We start from the raw sequence: 21,042 nt of genomic DNA, 5'->3' as shown, positions 1-21,042 counted from the left end.
CTGACACACTTCTTTTACTTATGTTGTGACATTTATTTTAATAAAGCTTCGTATTATTTCGTATAAATTTATTCAAATTTGTACACCTTTCCTAATCACTTTGTTTTAAAGTATTTCATAATCTTTATCACTTAGGATTAAGATTCTAACAAAGTTGTTTTAATGTATGTCATTTTCTTGAAAAAGCACTGTGAATGGCCTTGTCTCAATGGTGTTTAATACATTTTCCTTGCTTTGTCTACATTTTAAACTCTTCTTTTGCTACATGTTTAATCAGTGTGACAGGCAAATATAATTCTGTACTCTTTCCAATCTTTACTGCTGCTTTATAATAAGTATCCCATGTCTCCTTTCTCGTCCGCAAGTATGTATAGCGTGTCCTTATTTGGTCATGTTCCGCCGAGACTTTGACAGCGGTAACCAATTAGATTTAAGCGTGCGCACCCCACCGGCCAATAGGCGCTGCTCCTGACAGCTACATTTCCGGGTTCACCTTTCGGACTGTTTTTGACCATCATGGCTGCAGAGGGAGACTTTTTAACGAGATACCGGGCTGTGTCCAACAAACTGAAGAAGTAAGGGCATGTTAGGGCGGAAAGAGGAATGAGGTTTTTGATTTAGTGCGACGTCTCTTCACTTAAATGTTCACGAATAGGATCAAATGCAGGTGCCAACATGCTAAGTTAGCCGTTAGCTTTATTTGCTGTCATTGTCATGTGTTTGTATCCAACAATTGTGTGCATGTCTTGCAATGACCAGGGCAGGTGTTGTGTCGGTAGATCGAAGCTGCTAGATTCCAATCTGTGAAGGATGATAAAAAAGGTTGTTGGGACATCAGCTATTTGACAGCTAGCTTTGAGTCTTGCTAAAGTGGCTAAGAGGTTTTATCACTCGGTATTATTATAGTAACTCAACTTTCATCTCGCTTTTGTTTTCACTTGATTGCTAAACCAACAGCGTCATAGTTTAGGAGAAAAACAAGTAACCGAATGTAAAGTATCTTCTGTCTCGTTACAGGCGCTTTCTTCGGAAGCCCAATGTCGCTGAGGCCAGCGAGCAGTTCGGTGAGTAATGTTTCCCATTTATTACAGATATATCTCCTATCGTTATGTTTGACATCTGAATAATACTGCACGTGACAGGAAAGCAGCTCAGTTCCCCTCTCTCGTCTGTCCCCTGTCCTGTGATTTCAGGTCAGCTTGCTAAAGAGCTGAAGCAGCAGGACTGCCTTCAGTATGCTGCCTTCTGTAACCTGGCCATGGCTCGGTGAGTGGACATTGGTCACCTTCAACCTTCTCACCAGAGCAGCCCTGGTCCTGGGGGACCACCGATCTCAATGGAGCAGATCGGTGGTCCTCCACGACCACCCTCTGCAGTCAGATATGTTTGAGCCATGTGAAGCATTCACATGGCTCAAACATATCTGACTATGGTGTGTGGGTCATTTTCACCCGTTCTTTAGATTTCAATGATGACAGGGTCATTACACTGAGGGGTTATGTCTAAAAACATGTTGGCCCCTGGCCTTTATGGGCCATCAATTTTCTCATTTTCTCAGTTTAAAGCATCTGTCTTTCAGTTAATATTTTTAGCCTGTACTAAGCCCTGTAAAAACTAAAATCCAGTTATCAGAACAAATACTTGGAACATTTATGCTTTTTTTCCCCCCCAAGTTGATTTCATTATGAAACTGATGGTTTTAAATGGGGTTTTGGGAAAATGTTGTATCTTAAGATAAGGTAATCCTTTATTTGTCCCACAGTGAGAGAAGTTACGCTGTTGCAGCAGCATGTGGGCAGTCATGAAAGAAATCAAATGAATACGATCAATAATCATAAATGATAATATCATGACACAGCATGGCCTCGGTTTCATCCCAATTGTTTTGTTTTTAAGTTGTATATTTCAAGATATGCCATCAGTTTTAGATGGTCCATCAGTATTATAATAATTTAATAAGATGGTCAACATTATCTTCACAAAATGTATATATAACTTATTGTGATCATTCGCAATCTGCTATATATCATGAAGTGTTACTCCTATTATTGATTTAAGAAGAAGTATTGGTGTCGACAGAAAGCTGTGTGGTCACAGATTTAGTACAAAGTCACTCAATCAGGGACTGTTGGCTCAGAGAGGGCATGTCAGTAGTTTTTTTTTATGTCCACGTTTCCTGTGCAGGTGTGAACAGACACTCTTTAACGCCCCCGGAGAAGCCCTGGCGTTAACTGATGCCGCCCGGCTCTTTCTTTCCTCTGAGAAGGAGAACAGAGCCCTGCAGGCACCGGGCTTTGACGAGCACCTCCAGGCCGCACTCAACTGCTACAGCTTCGCCATTAAGGTATATAATATGTATGTATGTATGTATGTATGCATGTAATCTAATACATTAGCATCTGGTACCACAGGAAAATTGTGGCACTCTGAAAATGAAAACAGTGATGACTGTCTGCTGCACTACTGTATTTTTATGTGAATTACAGGTGTACATTGAGATGAACCAGCCTGTGATGGCTGCCAGCCTGTGTTTGGAGCTTGGAAATGCACTCAAGGTAAAACTTCACATCAGTTTTTAAGTTTTCTCGTGAGCAAGACCCAGTTTTTATACAGCTTGCATTTCTTTCCAAAGGATCTGTTAATCCAAATGAACAACTTTCCCGTCTTTCCAGGAGATGAACAGGCCAGGGGAGGCCATTGTTCATTATCAAAGGGCTGCAGAGTTGCAGACGCAGACGCCCATCGAGGCTCTGCTGTCAATGGGGGAAATAGCCACGTGTAAAATTCTCACACGTGAGTCCAGCCTGTCGCGTCACAGCTGAATGTCTGAATGAATTCTCTTTGAAGTCCTCGTGTTCGACTTGATTTTGGATTTAGTTTGTCGTCCTGTCCTGTTGCAGGTGACTATGATGGTGCGCTGTCGGTGTTCACGGAGATGCAGCTGATGTGTCAGGAGAGAGGACTGCAGCTACCGGGCACCTCCACCCCTGTTGGTGAGCGTTTGTTTGCAAACATATGACCGTAACCGGTTACTCGACCGTCACTGATGGCATTTTACAAATGAAAGGCTGCATGCAATGAGAGCACAGACGGCCTGAGATCATCTGACTCTGTCGCACACCAGCCGATGGTACAAGTATAGCAACTGACCAATAGAAATGAAGTTTCCTCAAAGCGAGACCAGCGCTGCACCACACCAGTAGTAAACAGCTTCTCAAAAAGGTCAAAATATTTGCATTTTCCATCTATTTCCATCCAAAATGTTTCCTCTCAGTTCTTTAAGCTTTTTTTTTATTCATGTGTGCAGTCAAACTTAATATTGTTACCAAGTTTAACAGCAAATGAAATTCTGCATACATTTCAGACTTTAGGAGACTTTTCTCAAACGAACACTGTCTCAATAAAGTGTTTTTTGCATAATGTATTTGATTATACTGGATTTATTGTTAACCTTTGCGTCTGAACTTTTTTGCGAATAAAAGGGGCCTTTCTGGACATCGTGGCAAAATGTGAGATATCCAGAGTCCTTCTGCTGATGTTGCTCGAGGTAAGCTTATCGGAAAAAAACCTCTTCTCTGTAATTCAGTTGTAAATACTTATTTCATGGGACAGTCTAGGTTTGTAGTGAGATTTCAGCCGTGACCTTAAATAGACTGAATTAATTTTATACAGCGAGGTGTTTGAAGAAAGCCCATGTTGTCCTGGATGATCCCTGCGTCCTCTTATTAGGGAGCTCAGGTAGATTTCCTCCGGCTGCAGATATATTATATTGTGCCAAAAGGAACAACGAACAGGCTCAAGAGCTTTACTTCCTCTTGCTTTGGCCTTTTTTAAACCATGCAATGTGATATTGGGTTTCTTTCTTTTTCTCTGCTGGCGGCAAAATGAGTTGCCCCTTGAGGAAAATAAAATAATTTTTGATCCTTCATTTCCCAAAACCACCTCAACCTCAGCAACAAAACTATTGCATCATGCTATTTATTTCTCCCATGTTTACAGTACCGCACAGTACGTTGTACTTCTTGAACAAGATTGTGGATCTTTTGTTGCAGCAGCGCTTTTTATTGAGCCTCCTCTTTCTGTGCAGCCGCCGCCACAGAAGTTGTTACCAGAACACGCCCAGACACTGGAGAGGTATGCTTGGGAGTCCTTTGACCCTCACAGTCAAGGTAAATGCACCTCAATATTTGACTGATTCAACACAGGAGATACACATTTTAAGCATTTAAAAAAAAAATATATATATATTATTAGGGGGGGTGGGGTACGGAATTCCTAACACGCATGATGTACCCTGTGAGTGATGTGAACATGAAACTCTTCCGTTCTTTCAGTGACCTTCCTGCCCGAGAACGTTTTCCTGCTCCTGCAGTCAGTCGTGGTGAGTTTCATCATCCACATACTTGTTGGACTCGCAGGATTTCCTGATCCTTCCTGCTTCATACAGGAAGAAATGATGGCCTTCAGATGACAGTGATGTACCGCTTGTGTGGGAAGTTTGGTCTTTCTCAGCCAGTGAAGTCATTGTTTGGTTTTAATTGTTTTACTTTCCCGGTGTCTTCTGGTGTGGCACAGCTATTCAGATATGTTCACTTACCCTTCATGGAAAATAATTATGCAAACAAACCATTTGTCCTTGGAGATCAGATCCATTCTTGTGAGTGAGGAGTCATGTGGGAATAAACATGGGCAAGGTCATCTGAATGTGCAGTTGTTTTTATTAGTGCCGTGTATAACAGCAAAATGTGTTGTGCAGATGGCGTGTCAGGAGAAAGACACGGAGTCCCTCAAGTCTCTGCAGACAGAGCTGTGGTGAGCAGTGTTATTAGGGTTAACGTTTGCATTTTCATCACTGTTAACTTTGAGCTGGTGTTTAATTATTTTACTCCCCCTCTTTTCTCAGGCCGTTTCTCTCTGCTGAGCAGAATCACCTCCTCCACCTGGTGGTGCAGGAGCGCATCACACCGTCTGGTCAAGGCATTTAGTGCACTCCAGATTTTACTCACTTCCTCTGGGAACGATACTTTATATAATGGAACATTCCTGTTTCTGACTGGGTCTGTTGTAAGGCCTGAAGACGGGTTGTTTTCAAAACTTCACTGTTGTACCTTGCACTCAGAACTGTGCACTAAAGTTTTGTCTTGAAGGAGTCGTATAGATTTAGAACCATGTCAGAAATCCATTTTCTTTTGTTTTTGTATGTGAAAATACTTTGTGGGCTGATTTGACTGAGGGCAAACAATAGATTGCTTTGTGTATTTATTTTAAGGGGATTTTGTAGTTTTTACTGTCGAAACAAAACAGGAAACAGTCTGTTATGATTTGTTTATTAATAAATGACATGGCTTAGATTCCAATGTAATCACACACACAACCTTCTAATGCATAATATTGTAATATGGTGCAAATAAACCACCATCACCCTCCATCCCTGGTTCACTTTATGTTCACTTGTACAGTTGCATGTACTTTTTATTCTTTGGATAGCAGCCAACTAGACATGAAATCAGACATGGTTAAAACACGCAGTACAAAATGCTACAAAAATATAATGGTTACAATGTACATCAATTAAAAACGATATGCGATACTTCAGTTGTAAAATGATACAAGATTAAAACTACTTGTACTGTAACTTAAGGCTGGTCTGTCTTGATTGTTCAAGTAGTACAACTTGTGGTTGTAGTTTTGCTGATGTGGTGTCATTTCAAAAACAAGATTAAAAAAAAAAAAAAAAAAAAAACGATGCACGATTCTTGAAACTTGTGATAGTCAAGTTCACAACAAAAGGCTTTTGATGTAATTAGTCGGTCGATTCTTAGTTATATATTCAGGGAAGGTTCACATTCTGGCTCTAGCTCTGAAGATTGAAGCACCAAACATGATGGACCCTCTTCAAATTTATTCATCACCCAACAAAATCACTAAGTCTAACTAGTCCAATTCTCAAGTACTGAAGACAAAAATACTATGGGTTATAAAGTAAACTTCCCATGTTCATGTAATACATGTTTCAATTCATAATCAACAAATGGCTCTCATTAGCTTTCAAAACATTTGACCACGATGTGAACTACAGATTGAGTTCAGCTTTCTTTTCGCCCCCAATTTTGAGATAAATCCTATACGATAATTCCCAAATATTTAGAGGAACTTGACCCCTGTCCCAAATCTCGTACTGTCTCACTCACTCTTCTTCCGCAGGACGAGGTAGACGATCGCTAAGAGGAAAGTGAAGACAAAGGAGATCCAGGCCAGGATATAGGAGTGTCCGTACGCTCCCTCTGTGTCGTTGGCGTGAAGCTCAGACGTGTAGATTGAGGCGGCTGTCATTATACACAGGCCTACAAGAGAGCACAGAAGATGTCACGTGCATCTAGACAAGACAATTAAAAAGTCATTATTTTTCCCATTAAAAGGAGAGCTTCATGAACAACGGTGCTACAGCAGACACAATGAGAAACATGACAAGTTTCACCTTTTTAATCTACGAAAAGACGAACTCCTGACGGCGCAAGACAAAACCTTATTACTTGCACTCCCTGCGAGTTTCTCGTGCTCTTGTAGCTCTGTCAGTAATAATCCGTAATTAACTCACAGCGTGAATCCTACGATACTTTTCTTTTAAATCCTTCATCCTCTGAATATTTTCTAATATTTTAACTTGCTGTTAGACAACGGTTTCCAAATCCTCATATTTCAGTGACTTGATCTTGGAGTTGGACTGCTATTGATTGTCAGATAGGCTTCTGAGTTATATAATTCCTTATAACAATATCAGATAATACAGCTCTTTTACTACTTTCAAATGGACTACAACAACACAAGTGTAAAGTACAAAATAAAACAGACGAGCAGATTTAATTATTCTCAAAGACTCAGATGAGGATTTGATGCTTTTCTTTACACAATACCACCAGAAAACGGTACTTGTAAGATGTCAGGTTAATAATTATGTGAAGTTGAACATGAGTCTTGTTAATGCAAACAAATAAATGGAAAGATATAAACAGTTGCAGGAGTAGATTTATACATCAGACTCTTCCAGGTCATGAGATTTGACATTGATTCGTCGTCAGACTGACTCATGTCAGTACTCAGAAACTTTAAAACCTAAATGAGTGAAAATAATTGGCCTCCTGCGTCTGTAGTCTTGTCCGGTTTAACAATATATTGCAGGTGCTGTGGTTCGGCCCCAAAGGCTTTGTTTGAGGTGTAAACATGCTCACGTCATTGAAGTTCATCACTCAAACTTCATGTAAAAGATGCATCAAATTAGTCACCTGCATCTTCACTTTAAAACAGTCATTTGTTTATGTTTTACTGGCGAATGAGTAAACCGTTCTCAATAGAATATAAATGCCAAACCGAAGAGTTTTCCTGAGTGAATCAGGCCTCTTGGCCACACATGCCATAGAAATGTTTTGATCTCTGCACAGAACCAAGTGAATAAATCAATGACTTTCAGCTACAACTTAAGACGTTTGTCTCCAGGATACTTACAGGCGATTAGCTGTAAAATGCCAGAGAAGGTGAACCTCTGGCCTTTGGGCAAGGTGAACAGCTGAGCCACAAACACAAACAAGGCCAGGATGGAAAAAATGCAGGCGAGTACTGAAGTGGCCTGCACTGTTTGGAGGTACGCTGCAGGAGCAAGGTGACAGAAACGGGTCAGCAATGAGTCAAAGTGGAACACAAATATAGGGCAATATTCACCTATTAGCCATTTATTACTGCATCACTTTACTGAAATCCGTTTCCCAGTGTAAGGTGTGGTAATAATTACTAGGGCTGGATGATTTATCGCAAATGTATCGTCATCGCAATATTAACATTCACATTCACATTCACAATATGCTATTTGTTTCCATGCACTATACATCCATGTTCTGCAGATCAGATTAGATGGAGCTTTATGGCAATAGATAGATAGTGCTGACAGAAAACTGTATTTCACTACATTATTTAACGAGGACCATGTGGGAACCTGAAATAATCAAGGTCAACAAAGTCAACCACTGATCTGCTTCTGCAACTCGACTGGTGGGAACTGCTGATGTGCATTTAAAAAAGCAACAAACAAACGAAGAAAAGCAAACACATTGCATTTCCTATCACACAAAATTGTGTCCAAGTCGAGTAAGTAGTAATGTCACTGATGGATACATATCCTGAAGCAAAAAAGACTTTGACATTAAACGTATTTGTTGATTTATCATAACTATTCAACCACGTTATTGCAAGTTTTATAAACAACGTGCAGTCCTAACAAGTACGTTATCACTTTCCTGACTTATTCATTCCAGCTGGCCCAAATATCATATTTATCAAATTTCGATTAATTAACGGGAAAGTCTCCTGCAGTTCACCTTCTGGATAGTCTTTCAGGTTGGTGTAATGCCACACGGAGTTTGTGAGGACCCACTTGCCCCACAGGTCCGTTGACACTGTATCGGTGATCCACCAGGCCTGAAGACATTAAAGCAAATGTAGACATGGTCATCATATTATAAAGTATAGATGCATTAGATCATTTAAAAAAAAATTGCTTTCTCTCTGTCATTTGCCATATCTGTATAAAAGTGGTTATGCATTCAGTGCCTCAATAATAACATGCCTTTTAAATATTATGTAAGCATTAATGCACAGTGATTCTACTTTTCAAACATGGAGGCGCAAAATAAATATATAGAATATACTTCCATCACAGATATCCACAGTTTGATGGGTTCTTGTCTTGGAATTTATAAACCTCTTAAAGACGTTTTGGTAGCATTGACACAAGAAAACAAATTAATCTTACATATCAATTGGTGGCCACCAACAGCAGAATGATGGTAGTAATGTGCAGAACGACGATTCCTGCCAGCATCAACATTATGGCCTTCTGAAAACTGATAACAGAGGGAAAGGCGGAAGGATGCGCATCATTTATTTATCTTCTTCGCACATACTTGTACAGGGAGAAAGTATCAAGTCACAACAAACATGGGGGGGGGGGGGGGGGGGGGGTCACAATTAGGTTTAAAACTGAACCGAACACACAGAGTAGAGGGGAGCCCTTGCATTGCAAGCCCAAACTCGTCCAGAAGTCTGCAGACATGCACATTTTTGAAAAACACACATCTGGTGTCAGACACACCACTGGTCCCTGCTCAGAGCTTTAACTCGTCAAAACGTTTTACTATGAAACTGTGTGTGTGTGTTTAATGAATAAACATCAATTTCAGTGCCATAAAACGCGCCTCCGTTTCCCTGAATGCTCGTTTTTCACTGCCTTCCGACTGTTTCCTTCGACAAGAAAGACGCATTTGTTAAGACGGTGTTCTGCGTGCCGCTCCGTTACTCACAGGCCCCGCACGACAGTCAACAACTTTGAAAAGAGCGCGAGATTTTCAGGGCGACAGAAAACTCAAATAAGCACATATTTAAATTAATTGTATGAATATAAATACAATCGACTCATCAAAAGTAAGTTAATCTGCGAAATCCGCTGTGGCGCGTCCTTTTAATACTTTTGCGCTCACAACCAATGAATTCTTCAAAGCGCTTAAATGGACTTTTATACTCTACATATACATAAACAAATACATACATCGTACATAGGGCTGTTCCACGGACAGTGGTTCATTAAAACGAGCTTTACAAAAGGTAAAACAATGCGGATAAACGTACCTGAAAGCGCTAAAACGCACGGCGCCGGGGAGTTATTTGGGAATGTGAAACTCTGTAGACCCACCCAGTTTTGAATTCACAGGACACACATCACCCTGTTTTCCCTCTCTATTCCCTCTCTTTCCCTCACCAAGCCCCACCCAGAAAGTCTCTATTTTCTCTCTCTCTCTCTCTCTCTCTCCCTCTGAGCGACATGTCCAGATGAGCCAAGCGGCTTCAGGTGGCCTCCTGCAGCTCCAATCTGTGCGTAAAAATGAGTTACGTCCTCGCAGTCACTCATCGAAGCCGCCTCGGATGTATTCCTGTACTGTTTATTCCTTTCTTTCCCCACATGCTGCTTCAGGTTGATTTCCTTCAGCTGAATAGCTCACCTGGGTGGTGGGTCTTCATAATAAACCGGCCACAGACGCTGCCGCTAAAGAGCCGCTCCATAGCACACGGGTGACAAAATATCACTGCACGTCTTGCGGGGCAGTGAAACTGTGCCCTTTACTTGCTTTCAGATCTGCTTTGCTGACTAGTCGCTTCATTATGCTCCTACAATGAGTTCTTCAAAAATGGGACATTAAGAAGTGATGCTGGCAGTCGTGTGGTGCATTTTGAGCAGCAGGGATCTCATCTTCTGCACAGCAGCAGTCACCCTCTGATGGGGACATTTTTATTTTTATAAGCAGGAAAGAAATGAGATGTCATGTTGTTGGCTTGTGTTGGGGCAGCTCTGACTGGAGCAACAGAGTGTAATTAAAATCAATGTCAATCAGCAAAAAGCTGGAATGAGATTACTGACTATAACTGTCAAACAGCTCTGTCAGACTGGACTATTCATTTTGCAGCCACGGTCTAAAGGCAGGGAGCCGCACTGATCAGTACGGTCACTATTGCCTCACAGTGAGAAAAGGCCTGGTTTGAGTCTGGGCTTGGGGGGGGGGGGGGGGGGGGGGGCTTTTCTGTGTTAAGTTAACATGTTTTCCCTGTGTGTGTGCGCAGCACTCCAGTTTTCTCCCACAGTGAAATGCCTCTGTTTGAGGTTGATTGGTGACTTCAGATCGCCTGCAGGTGTGAGTGTGTATGACTGTCCAGGAAACATCCTGCCTTCACCCATAGTCATCTGAGGTCAGTTCAGCCCCCTGTGGTCCTCAGTTGGATAAAGCTGTACAGAAGGTTGATGCATAATAACTGAAATAAACTTAAATATGGCTGGTAACTTATAACATATAAGTTCTACCAGGGGCATGCTGCACAAGGAATGTTTGTGAGAAAAAATTCAAAGTAAAAGACAAACAACATGATGTCAGCATTACCGACCTGAAAAGAGGCCAGCAAAGTCTTGATTTGTACAAAAATGTTACAGGTTACCGGTATAATAAATAATTATCAGAAGTGTTGACTTTCAATTGATGGAACAAATTAGGATGAAATAAAGGAATGCATGTATTTGTTTATTTGCATGCACAAATACATTTGTGACAGTTGGACGATATGGAAAATCAATATTTCTACCTGAACCTCTTCACATCTATGAAAATGCTCATTCAGGATGAAGTCTGCAGCTGTAATTCTTCAAGACGTTTGTAACATGCAACCCTTTGTATCATCTAGTTTCCATTAACTATTGTTCAGTTTCAAAAAGGTTAATTGACCTTGGCTTAAAATCATATATATTTATTCATAATTTTTTGATTTGGTATATGCATATATACATATATACAGTATGTATATCTATTATGGACATGAATGTATTCAACGACACCCATTCCACAACTTTTATGAGTTGTGATTTTTTTTGGAATCTCTACATCTGCCTGTCATCCATGACACTTCATCCAACTCAGGGATCAGAGCTGACCCCAGCTGACTGTGGTAACAGGCCTAAACACTACACAACCTTTGTTTCCTTGTTCAAGCAAACTGCTTGCTACAAATTGGTTGTTGTTTCTCGGTTTTAGTCCTGCAATTAATTGATGACCTTTCCATATGCTCTTTGCCTGTTGCACCCAGTCTAAACCGGATCACCAACACCCCTGACTTGGATCAAGAGGAGATGATGGATGCAACGCCCACTTGTGCGTTTCCAGATGGGACTCTGGAGGATGTTTGCTAAAAGCTGTTTTAGTGTGAAACAAATGTGAAAAATATGGGTTTAGATACTTAATGTGGACACAGTGTGTGAACTGAAGCAAAGCTCACACAGCAAAGTTTATTGTCGTGTTGCCTCCACTTTTATATATGAACCTCGTCCTTCATAAAACATGTATACAACATATGAAATAATCTAATAATAAACACACATAAAATACTGTCGCAAATTAAGTTAGAAGTAAACAGATGCAGACTAATGCAAAATTAAATATTAAAGTTTTTTTCCAGAGTACTCTTAGATCCTTAGGATTCCTTCCTAACCCTAATAATAATAATAAAGGCAGAAAATGGCTCTTGTCATGTGTGATAACAAAAAGTGAGTAAACGACATGTATGGACTCCTTGGAAAACTGTGTTAAAGGAGGTAAAGTAATATGAGGACTAAACATAAAAATAAACGCAAGTGATGAACATAACCAGAAGCAGGATTAAGTATCTCAACATACTAGACTCCTCAATGAAAGATAAACTCATACAGACACACAAATTGTCATAATTCAAACAGAAGTTGTTAGATAGCTATCATCATTGGCTGTAGTCAACTTACACCATGTTATTAGGGGATTATCAAGTAGACAGTGCATGTCTAGTAAAGGCTTTCATCACCTGTCTCAGAATTAAAAAAAAAAATCCACAGTGATTGCGGGTTTTCTCAGCTCTACAAAGTAGCTTTATTAAAAAAAAAAACCAAAAAACACACAAACGAGAAATATATGTGCAGTATTTTTCTACCACTGGCAGTTTGAGCTAATTTCTACCGGTCTCTGAGTAAAAACCACATTAATCGAGGAAGTCCTGGTCGCAGTACGACAATGGCTGCTTTATCCTGCAGGAGGTGGGATGAAGATAGATACGATAATTGCTTCCTTCACTCTTTCATTTGCTTGCGGTCTCATTTATGGACAATACAGATTCACTCAGTACAAGCAGCCCAACCTGGACCCAAAGCAAACAGCCAGTTTACACATGGCTCATCATCCAGTGTGGAAAAGGTACGGTATGTACACCTCCTCTGATTAAAGTAACACAGGAAGAGGTTTGTCGGCGAGCACAGCATTACACTGAAGGCCCCCTTCATCAGCGTATCAAACCATTTTTATTAATGTCACAAAACCGGTCCAAGATCATCTTTGATCAACTAAACATTTATATATATTTGACCTAGTATGTATATAGATATATGCTGACCATGTTTTGTATTCTGTTTTGTATTCTGTGTAAACATGTTCATATATGACTTTTTAATTCATGTTACATGTTGAAAAAGACAATTTATAAAGATATACAAGTATTTGTGTTGACAAAATAAATATTTCGCCAACACAAATACTGGAAACATTTTGTGATGTGACTTTTTAAACTCATAAAAAGTCACATTATTCAAAATGTATAAGAACTCAATTTTTTTTTAACCCAGTCATGCATTCAATGTCTTTCTGCCCCCCCCCCCCCCCCCCCTGTTTTTTTTTTTTTTTTACTTTGTGCATACATTTTGAAAATGCAATTCTTCAAATAATAGTTAGCAGATGAATAAAATAGTTCTTAGTTGCAAACATAAACATGATAAACAATATAAAATGTTGTTTTGGTCACACTGCAGTTATCTTGAACACACTATGTATCTATTTCAAATGGAACAACTTTCCAAAACAGAGACGGAAAGTTCACAACCAAATCCTACCAGGTCAAATCCAGATGAGGTTTGTGGAGACTGAAGCATATTGAAGTGACTAATCCTAACAAACAATTAACCAACCAATCAGTCAACAAGAATCATGATCAAATCACAAATTTAACAAAACCAATTAGCCACATGATCATTTCACCACTCAAATATGTCAGCTTGTTATTTGCACTGACAACCATTTGATCACCCTCTCATCTGACTGAATGTCTATATGAGCCCTAATCAATGACTCGACACCCCAACCTGCTCTATCATCCAGCCAAACATCTGAGACAGACCATAATACAACCTAAAGTGGTGACTGAATGGTGGCTTGTACACTTACAAGAGGAAAAACAGACAATCACTTGTGCAAAAATGTCCATCTGTAGCCTGTTACCTGGAAACAAACTGTGAGCCAAGCACATGCATCAATCCACTGCTGGTCTGCAGGTTCAAGCAGGAACAGTCTACTTGTGAAGTGATGGAGCAGACAATTGGGCCACTGTCCTCCAGACCAGATATCTCGATACCAAATAACTCCATTAGAGTGAATTTGTTCTTCACAGGCGTTCTGTTACTTAACTTTATGTAATGCGGGCTTGGTGCTAATAGAGCCATTAGTGTGCGTCTCTCGGTTTTTATTGTTGTACTGCTGCGATGGAAATCATTTGAGAGCGGTATTATTGTCAGGGGTTGTGGGAACGAACAAGAGGAAATATGTTCTGCTGGCAGCAAGTCTAAATAGAAGTCAAAACCATTACATCTGACCCCTGACTGTTTGTCATATCCTCGCTGTGAATGGTGAGTGGGTGCTGAGCAGCACGGGTTCGCCTCGTCCACCACTTCTGAGTCAGGCGAGTTTTCTATTCCAGTCACAACATGTGGGCCTCTGCAGAACGTACAGTCTAACATCTCCTGTGCTGTGGGCGTCCAGTGGAAACATCGCACAAAAGGGGGTGCTGCTGAAAGGATGTCATTTCAAATTTGCGATATTTTTCAAGAATGGAAAAGAATGTAGTTTTTCTTGTCATCTAATGTGTACTTTGCTCACAATGTATTGTTTTAAAATTAATCAGATGGAGCTGCAACTATTGATGTGTCAATTATTCTCTTGATGAACTTAATAGTCCAGTGCGATTCCCTCTCGCAACACTAAAATACATGTTTGAATAGAGTTTGAAACAGACATTTTTCCTTAATCAAAGCAGAAACAAAAGAAAAGTGATGAAAACGTTGCAGCACACAATAAATCCCTTTGCCCTTCGTAGACCACACTCCCCAGCTCACAATTTCTTTTGAACTGTCACTGCACATTTCTATAACACCCAATCTATTAACACAGCGGTCACTGCAGGACTGAACCTCGTCCCAGTGTTTTCAGAACAACTCCAGAGCCTCTGCTCACCTCAGGACACTGACGCTCGCAGCAGGTCCATCCTTAAGGAGCGACATTAAAAACGATGTGCCATGTGCGAGTGCAATGAAAGGAGCTCCATCGCAGCCCCTCTCATCACACTCGGCTCACAATGTTCCAATACCTCATCGCTGGTTCCGGAAAGACTATTCCTTCACATTTCAGTGCTTCACCTCTTAAATATGTGGGCGGCTGTGGTTTGGTTGGTAGAGTGGTCGTCTCGCAATCAGAAGCTTCCAAGTTTATTTCTCCATCTCCACCTATTGAAGTTTCCCTGAGCAAGACGCAGAACATCAAAGTGGCTTCTGACAACAGGCAGGAAACTCCAACAGGATCTCAGTCAGAAATCATATATATATAAAAGATGAATGGGGCTTTTTTTTTTTTTTTTCCACTTATGCATGTTTGCATTGAAGTCTACTACACATTAGAAATGAAAGATGGCAGGATATTGTCTCAAACAACCAAAGATACACTTAAACCTTTCAGGATTAGGAAGTAGGTTTAATTTTTCCCTATTTACAAAAAATAAACATAAAAAATATCAACACTAAGGAAACTTCACTTCTCACTATAACTGCAAAATGTAGAGTGTGTGTTACTTTAAAGAATAGACTGTGTTTATAAGACAAAGGGAAAACAAACTACAGAACAGATACTATCTTATGGTGTCCTGGCCGGTCTGTATGTGCTTAAAATAAGAAACGTTTTAGATCTAACCACACAGAAATCATGTTTTAGATTCTAAGCATGCTTCACACAAAAACAACAGATATGGAAGTAAAACTGTGCCATCAGATTCTGAATTCGAATTTCTAACTCTGAATTTTTTCACCATCGAAATCAGACTTTGAATTTGAAAAGCTGTCTAAAACATCTAAAAATATTCAGTGTGTAAAAATTCAATGTGTCTAAAAATTCATCTGCAAAAAAAAATTCGGCTGCAAAAAAAATTCGGCTGCAAAAAAAAATTCGGCTGTAAAAAAAATTCGGCTGCAAAAAAAATTCGGCTGCAAAAAAAATTCGGCTGCAAAACAGCCAGAATATCTGTGCCATCAGGACGATGCAATCGATACCTGTCTCATTCACCCAACATCCAATCAAGGGAAGCTTTGTTGGTCACGTGACAAGTGCAACACTGGGCAGGAGCGCCCAGGATTTTCAATCAGCCATGGAGGCCAGCGGTAGTGACGGCGCTTCGGTGAGTATTTGCCATTTATGTCTGTAAATCACACATTGCAAATCACCAGAAGTTATGAAGCAACATATGTGGCGAACTTTTAATGATGTGTGAAAATGTTTTCAAAGAAATTACATTTACTGTATGCAATGTTTTACATGCAGAAAATAGTTAAATTGTCTCCTGTTTGATTTTTTTTTAATGTCCATTGAATACTCTAATCTGCGAAATGCTTGTTATGGCAAAAACATTTTTTAACAAACATAACCAGGTCATTGACGGTGGTGCTAGAAACACTATTGCAGGGGGAGGGAACCCGCGCTCCGGAGGCATGTGGCTCTTCGGTAACGTCTTCAGTAATGTTTTGGATAATATTGTTTTCAAAGCATGGAGTTATTAGTATGCAGAATGAAACATTTTTGTATACTGCTTGTTTCATGTTACTTTATTACATATTTCAATTAAAATTGTCTCCATTTGTAGGGCCTGGATATTCCTGACATTGACTGGAAAAACAGTGGACTTCCTTATGATGATCACTCGAGCATCGTTGTTCCACACACAGGATGCCCACTGACTGATGGACAAATGGCAGCTTTAAGAGCTGCAGTTCACCCAAGAGCTGCTCCAGTGCTTTGGCAGTGACATTTACATTGCTTCTGTTCAATTTTGTGAGCAATTCCTTCATGTCTGAAGGAATTAATCAGAGAATCAGCTCTGAGTTTTGTATGTTGTAGCTTGAGTGTTGTAACAATGTAACAAAGACTTTCAATTGTGTAATATGGAAATAAAATCAGTGTCCACTTTATAAGTTGAATACTTGGAACATTGCATATGTCAAACTAGAGTAAGAAGGGCAAGGAATCTCACAGTGCATGGTTCAGAGAATCGGTGGGTTGCTGTTCAACAAATGCAACAATTCAGTCAAGTCTTGGAAGTGGGATCTATGCAGTCAAATTTATTTGAACAATTAACAAACATCAACACTAGTTACTTTGGACAAACAAGAAATTCAACCGTTCTCATTTCTTAAATTTGGATTGTATAAATGAAAAACTTATCCAGACATCCAGAGCTCTCAAACATGTAATTTAGGCTTGGAAACATGAACTTTTCACTTTACCTAAATACAGGCCCAATATAGTAACTCACACAAGACCAAATCCCGTATGGCAAGTGGCAATGCATGCCAGGATGTCGTTTTTAAAAGAATTGTAGTCCGTATAATGTCCTGGGATGCACAAGGTCTCAAAGCAGGTGGAGGCCGTGGGGTGTTTGCCACTGATGATTTGGATGGTGAGACTTTGTGGCAGAACCTCCCATCCAGTCCAGAGCTTGACCAGGTCATTTAATTCACTTGCAGCTGCTATAGAGTAGAGTAAAATAGATTATGATCACGTGTACTCTGCGCACACTCAGACATTGGTAGCATGAGGAGGCCTTAAACCTACCATTGGCTATGAACTGTCCTACATAGCTCGACGTGCAGCATTTTGCTTGAATTGAGCAATCGTCCTCATCATCACTGTCATCTTGAGGCCATGTGATCCGCTGAAGAAGAACCTGCATTGAAAAAATAGCATGATAATAACTGATCATTTATCTAGAAACTAGAACTTCAAAGATAGTTTTAAACAACTGAATATTACTGGACTTTAATTGAAGTGACATAGTTTGATTAGCAGAAAAGATGACACTTAAACTGTGGTGTATACATACATTATCAAGACCTAACAACTAAATAAAACATTTCCATCAGCAAACATAAATTCAGATATGCTCATTCAATATGCCTTTAAGATATCATTTTTTGTTCAGGTTTTGTATTTCCTAAAATTATTTATTTAATATCTTAAAAACAAAGGCAGTACAACCCACCACCAATGCAGATTGACACAATTTTTGTTCATAATCATTTTATTATATCTTACAAAGTAAAACTGCACAAACGATACTTTTAGTCAGCACAAACCAGGACCAACGCAGCACAAACCACTTGACTATTTTCAGCTCACGTTATGTTTGTTAAAAAATGTTTTTGCCAGAACAAGCACTGCGCAGATTAGAGTATTCAATGGACATAAAAAAAAATCAAACAGGAGACAATTTAACTATTTTCTGCATGTAAAACATTGCATACAGTAAATGTAATTTCTTTGAAAACATTTTCACACATCATTAAAAGTTCGCCACATATGTTGCTTCATAACTTCTGGTGATTTGCAATGTGTGATTTACAGACATAAATGGCAAATACTCACCGAAGCGCCGTCACTACCGCTGGCCTCCATGGCTGATTGAAAATCCTGGGCGCTCCTGCCCAGTGTTGCACTTGTCACGTGACCAACAAAGCTTCCCTTGATTGGATGTTGGGTGAATGAGACAGGTATCGATTGCATCGTCCTGATGGCACAGATATTCTGGCTGTTTTGCAGCCGAATTTTTTTTGCAGCCGAATTTTTTTTGCAGCCGAATTTTTTTTACAGCCGAATTTTTTTTTGCAGCCGAATTTTTTTTGCAGCCGAATTTTTTTTTGCAGATGAATTTTTAGACACATTGAATTTTTACACACTGAATATTTTTAGATGTTTTAGACAGCTTTTCAAATTCAAAGTCTGATTTCGATGGTGAAAAAATTCAGAGTTAGAAATTCGAATTCAGAATCTGATGGCACAGTTTTACTTCCATACACAGAACAATGCTGCTGATTCGGCCTGTAAAGAGAAGGAAGAATCTACTTTCCCCTAATTTTCTAATAGGGTCTACAAATGTCTTTTGTAATCAAATATAAATGATGTGACTGGTTGTTTTATGTCAAAACTCTTGTCATTTGAGTCACTTTAAGACGAATCAGTCTGGAAGGCAAAACAAAAGCAACGGGTTCATTGTCGATTTAAGTTTTTTTTTGTTTTTTTTAACCGTGCTGCGCCCTAATTGGCTCGACTCTTAATTGGTCGCGCTCTTCAGGAGACGCGTCTGACCGCACGTGCGCAACACGCGTCAGTCACCGGCGATGTCTTGCAAACAGAAGAGAGCAATAGGTTTATCTTTATTTAAACCGGCTGGTTGTTTTTTCGCCTTTCTACTGTGCTGTCCGGTGCGATGTGACGATGATTTTCCAGCCTCCACCGGAATGAGAAGTATTAACCGTGAAGAGGACGACCAGCGGGGCCGCTGGCGCGCAGTTAAACCCGTTTTTCTGGACTCTAATCAGCATAAATCTCTCCGGGAACTTCGGCCTGAATCGAAGGCCTCTCCTGGAGGTCCGCCTCCAGATGTTAAACTTCCAAAACTTACTGCAACTTTCTCTTGGGCTATTGGGAATGTCAGTACAAAACCCCAGCACTCTGCGTCGGGCCGGGAAGATGGATATCAGCGAGATTTTACAGGTTTAAAAAGAAATTCCACCTGCTTTTATCACACCTTTCACATGCGTTAGAGCTTGTTTATTGTTATTGAATAAGGCAGTATTATTTAAATATAAAGGCGTAGAATGTTTGTTGAAATTCTATTTAATGTCGACTGTTGTGGGATTTTAAAAGAAATAAGTCCGCTTACCAAAGCGCTGAAGTGAGCTGCTGCTTCTCCGTCTCACCTGAAACTACCTGAATCACCGGTTATGTTGCATTGTGGGTAATGTAGGCTCCAACTGAGATTTCTCCATAGCTATTTTAAATGTTACACAAGTGCTATGCCAAACATGGGTTGTCTATTTTTGTTTTGTTTTGAGAACTTGAAGGGGGATTTTGCCATGTATTCGAAAAGGTTTTTTTTGTGTGTGATATTTAGGCTACCATAGTGTCAAGGGGGAGGTTTTGGGCCCATCATCAGGCTCCAGCCCACATTTGACTGAGTGGGAGGCCATGAAGCCTTTCATAGAGTGTAATGAGAACGTCATGACCTTCACTGCCTCTGGTGGAGGATTCACGGATCTGCTGGTGGACAGAGGTAATCTTATTCATTATTTGATATTGAGATAAAGTGCATTTAATTTTCACATATGTAGAGGATTCCCAGCTTTTTTTTCTTTTGCATGGAAATGTAGAGCAGTGAATTTGTTGGGAGCAAAACGGACAAGGAAAAATTGAGAAATTGATTAACACAAACATTTCTTTTCTGAATGTTCATTGTAGTCTTTTTACAACATCAGAAACTTAAACTGCTGGTATACAATGCGTACAAATTGTGTCGTTTCACAATGTGTTACTTTGTTTGGCATTTAAAAAAATCTTGGTGGGGGTTGTAGAGTGCCCCTCAAGTGAGAGATACCAGTTTGTGCACTACATATTTATTTTATGACAAGCCTAAGGTTATTATTGTGAGATGCATGTCTGGTTTTTGCATCAAATGACAAACGTTGAATTGGGATGAGGAATAAAATGTAGGGAATGACCATAAGTGTTGTCTATAAGCCATGCTATGGAATGGTGGAAATGGAAGAGGGATTTAATTGTTGTATTTGATCATATTGGTTATTTAGTACATCTTGCTAAGAAAATGTGGGTAATGAAGCAAGAGAAACTAGTTCAAAGTGCCCATTCAATGTTCAAAAAGCTTAAGATGACTGAATTAGGTTGCTTGTTTTGTTTTATTAATTCTTTAATAGAAACCAACATCTTGTCTCCTCAGAGGGAGCTTCTCCCATCTCTGTCTTCCAGTTGCCCTCGTACTGTGGTTACTCCGTGAAGTCGTCATGGAGTGACCTTGAGATAATGGTGCCCTACGATGCGTGCTACATTATCCAGGAGGTACCAGCAGCTGTTGCATTATAACTTCCTCAAGTACTCCCTCCATTTCTGCTGTTCCTCACCCGGTTATTTATTTCTCTTTCTTTCAGAATGGCAGTTACATTCTGCCCCTCCTGTGGTGGGGCAGCCCACTGAAGCTCGCCTGCCCGATGTCGATATCTGCTCTTTCACCCCCGCTCACCCTCACACTCCCAGTCGTCTTCTGCTCCCCCTTTGG

The 21,042-nt window shown here is 40.0% G+C and overlaps 2 protein-coding genes and 1 long non-coding RNA gene across 3 annotated transcripts; 1 reads left to right on the top strand and 2 right to left on the bottom strand.

The window, feature by feature from the left end:
* Positions 1–499: 499 nt before the first annotated feature.
* Positions 500–5,428, top strand: f8a (coagulation factor VIII associated). Its single transcript, XM_080515393.1, has 12 exons — positions 500–575; positions 1,018–1,064; positions 1,194–1,266; positions 2,185–2,344; positions 2,487–2,555; positions 2,673–2,793; positions 2,901–2,993; positions 3,483–3,547; positions 4,088–4,169; positions 4,335–4,381; positions 4,757–4,812; positions 4,904–5,428. Exons 1-12 carry the CDS (start codon positions 517–519, stop codon positions 4,983–4,985), a joined length of 954 nt encoding a protein of 317 aa, XP_080371519.1. The 5' UTR covers positions 500–516; the 3' UTR covers positions 4,986–5,428.
* A 461-nt stretch (positions 5,429–5,889) lies between these two features.
* On the bottom strand, positions 5,890–9,782 carry LOC308144314 (epithelial membrane protein 2-like). Its single transcript, XM_080515404.1, is given in 6 exon segments — positions 5,890–6,344; positions 7,504–7,644; positions 8,370–8,469; positions 8,804–8,806; positions 8,810–8,894; positions 9,676–9,782. Coding segments are annotated over 5 exon segments (474 nt in total). The 5' UTR covers positions 8,879–8,894; positions 9,676–9,782; the 3' UTR covers positions 5,890–6,183.
* Positions 9,783–17,021: 7,239 nt separating this feature from the next.
* LOC308147862 lies at positions 17,022–18,568 on the bottom strand. The gene is made up of 3 exons (XR_013937168.1): positions 18,339–18,568; positions 17,529–17,640; positions 17,022–17,443 (listed from the first exon to the last, which is right to left on the bottom strand). It is a non-coding gene; the product is annotated as an uncharacterized lncRNA (long non-coding RNA).
* Positions 18,569–21,042: the final 2,474 nt, after the last annotated feature.

This window comes from Blennius ocellaris (genome assembly GCF_963422515.1).
Source record: "Blennius ocellaris genome assembly, chromosome: 3".
NCBI lineage: Eukaryota > Metazoa > Chordata > Actinopteri > Blenniiformes > Blenniidae > Blennius > Blennius ocellaris.
This window is presented reverse-complemented; position numbering and strand designations above follow the sequence as displayed.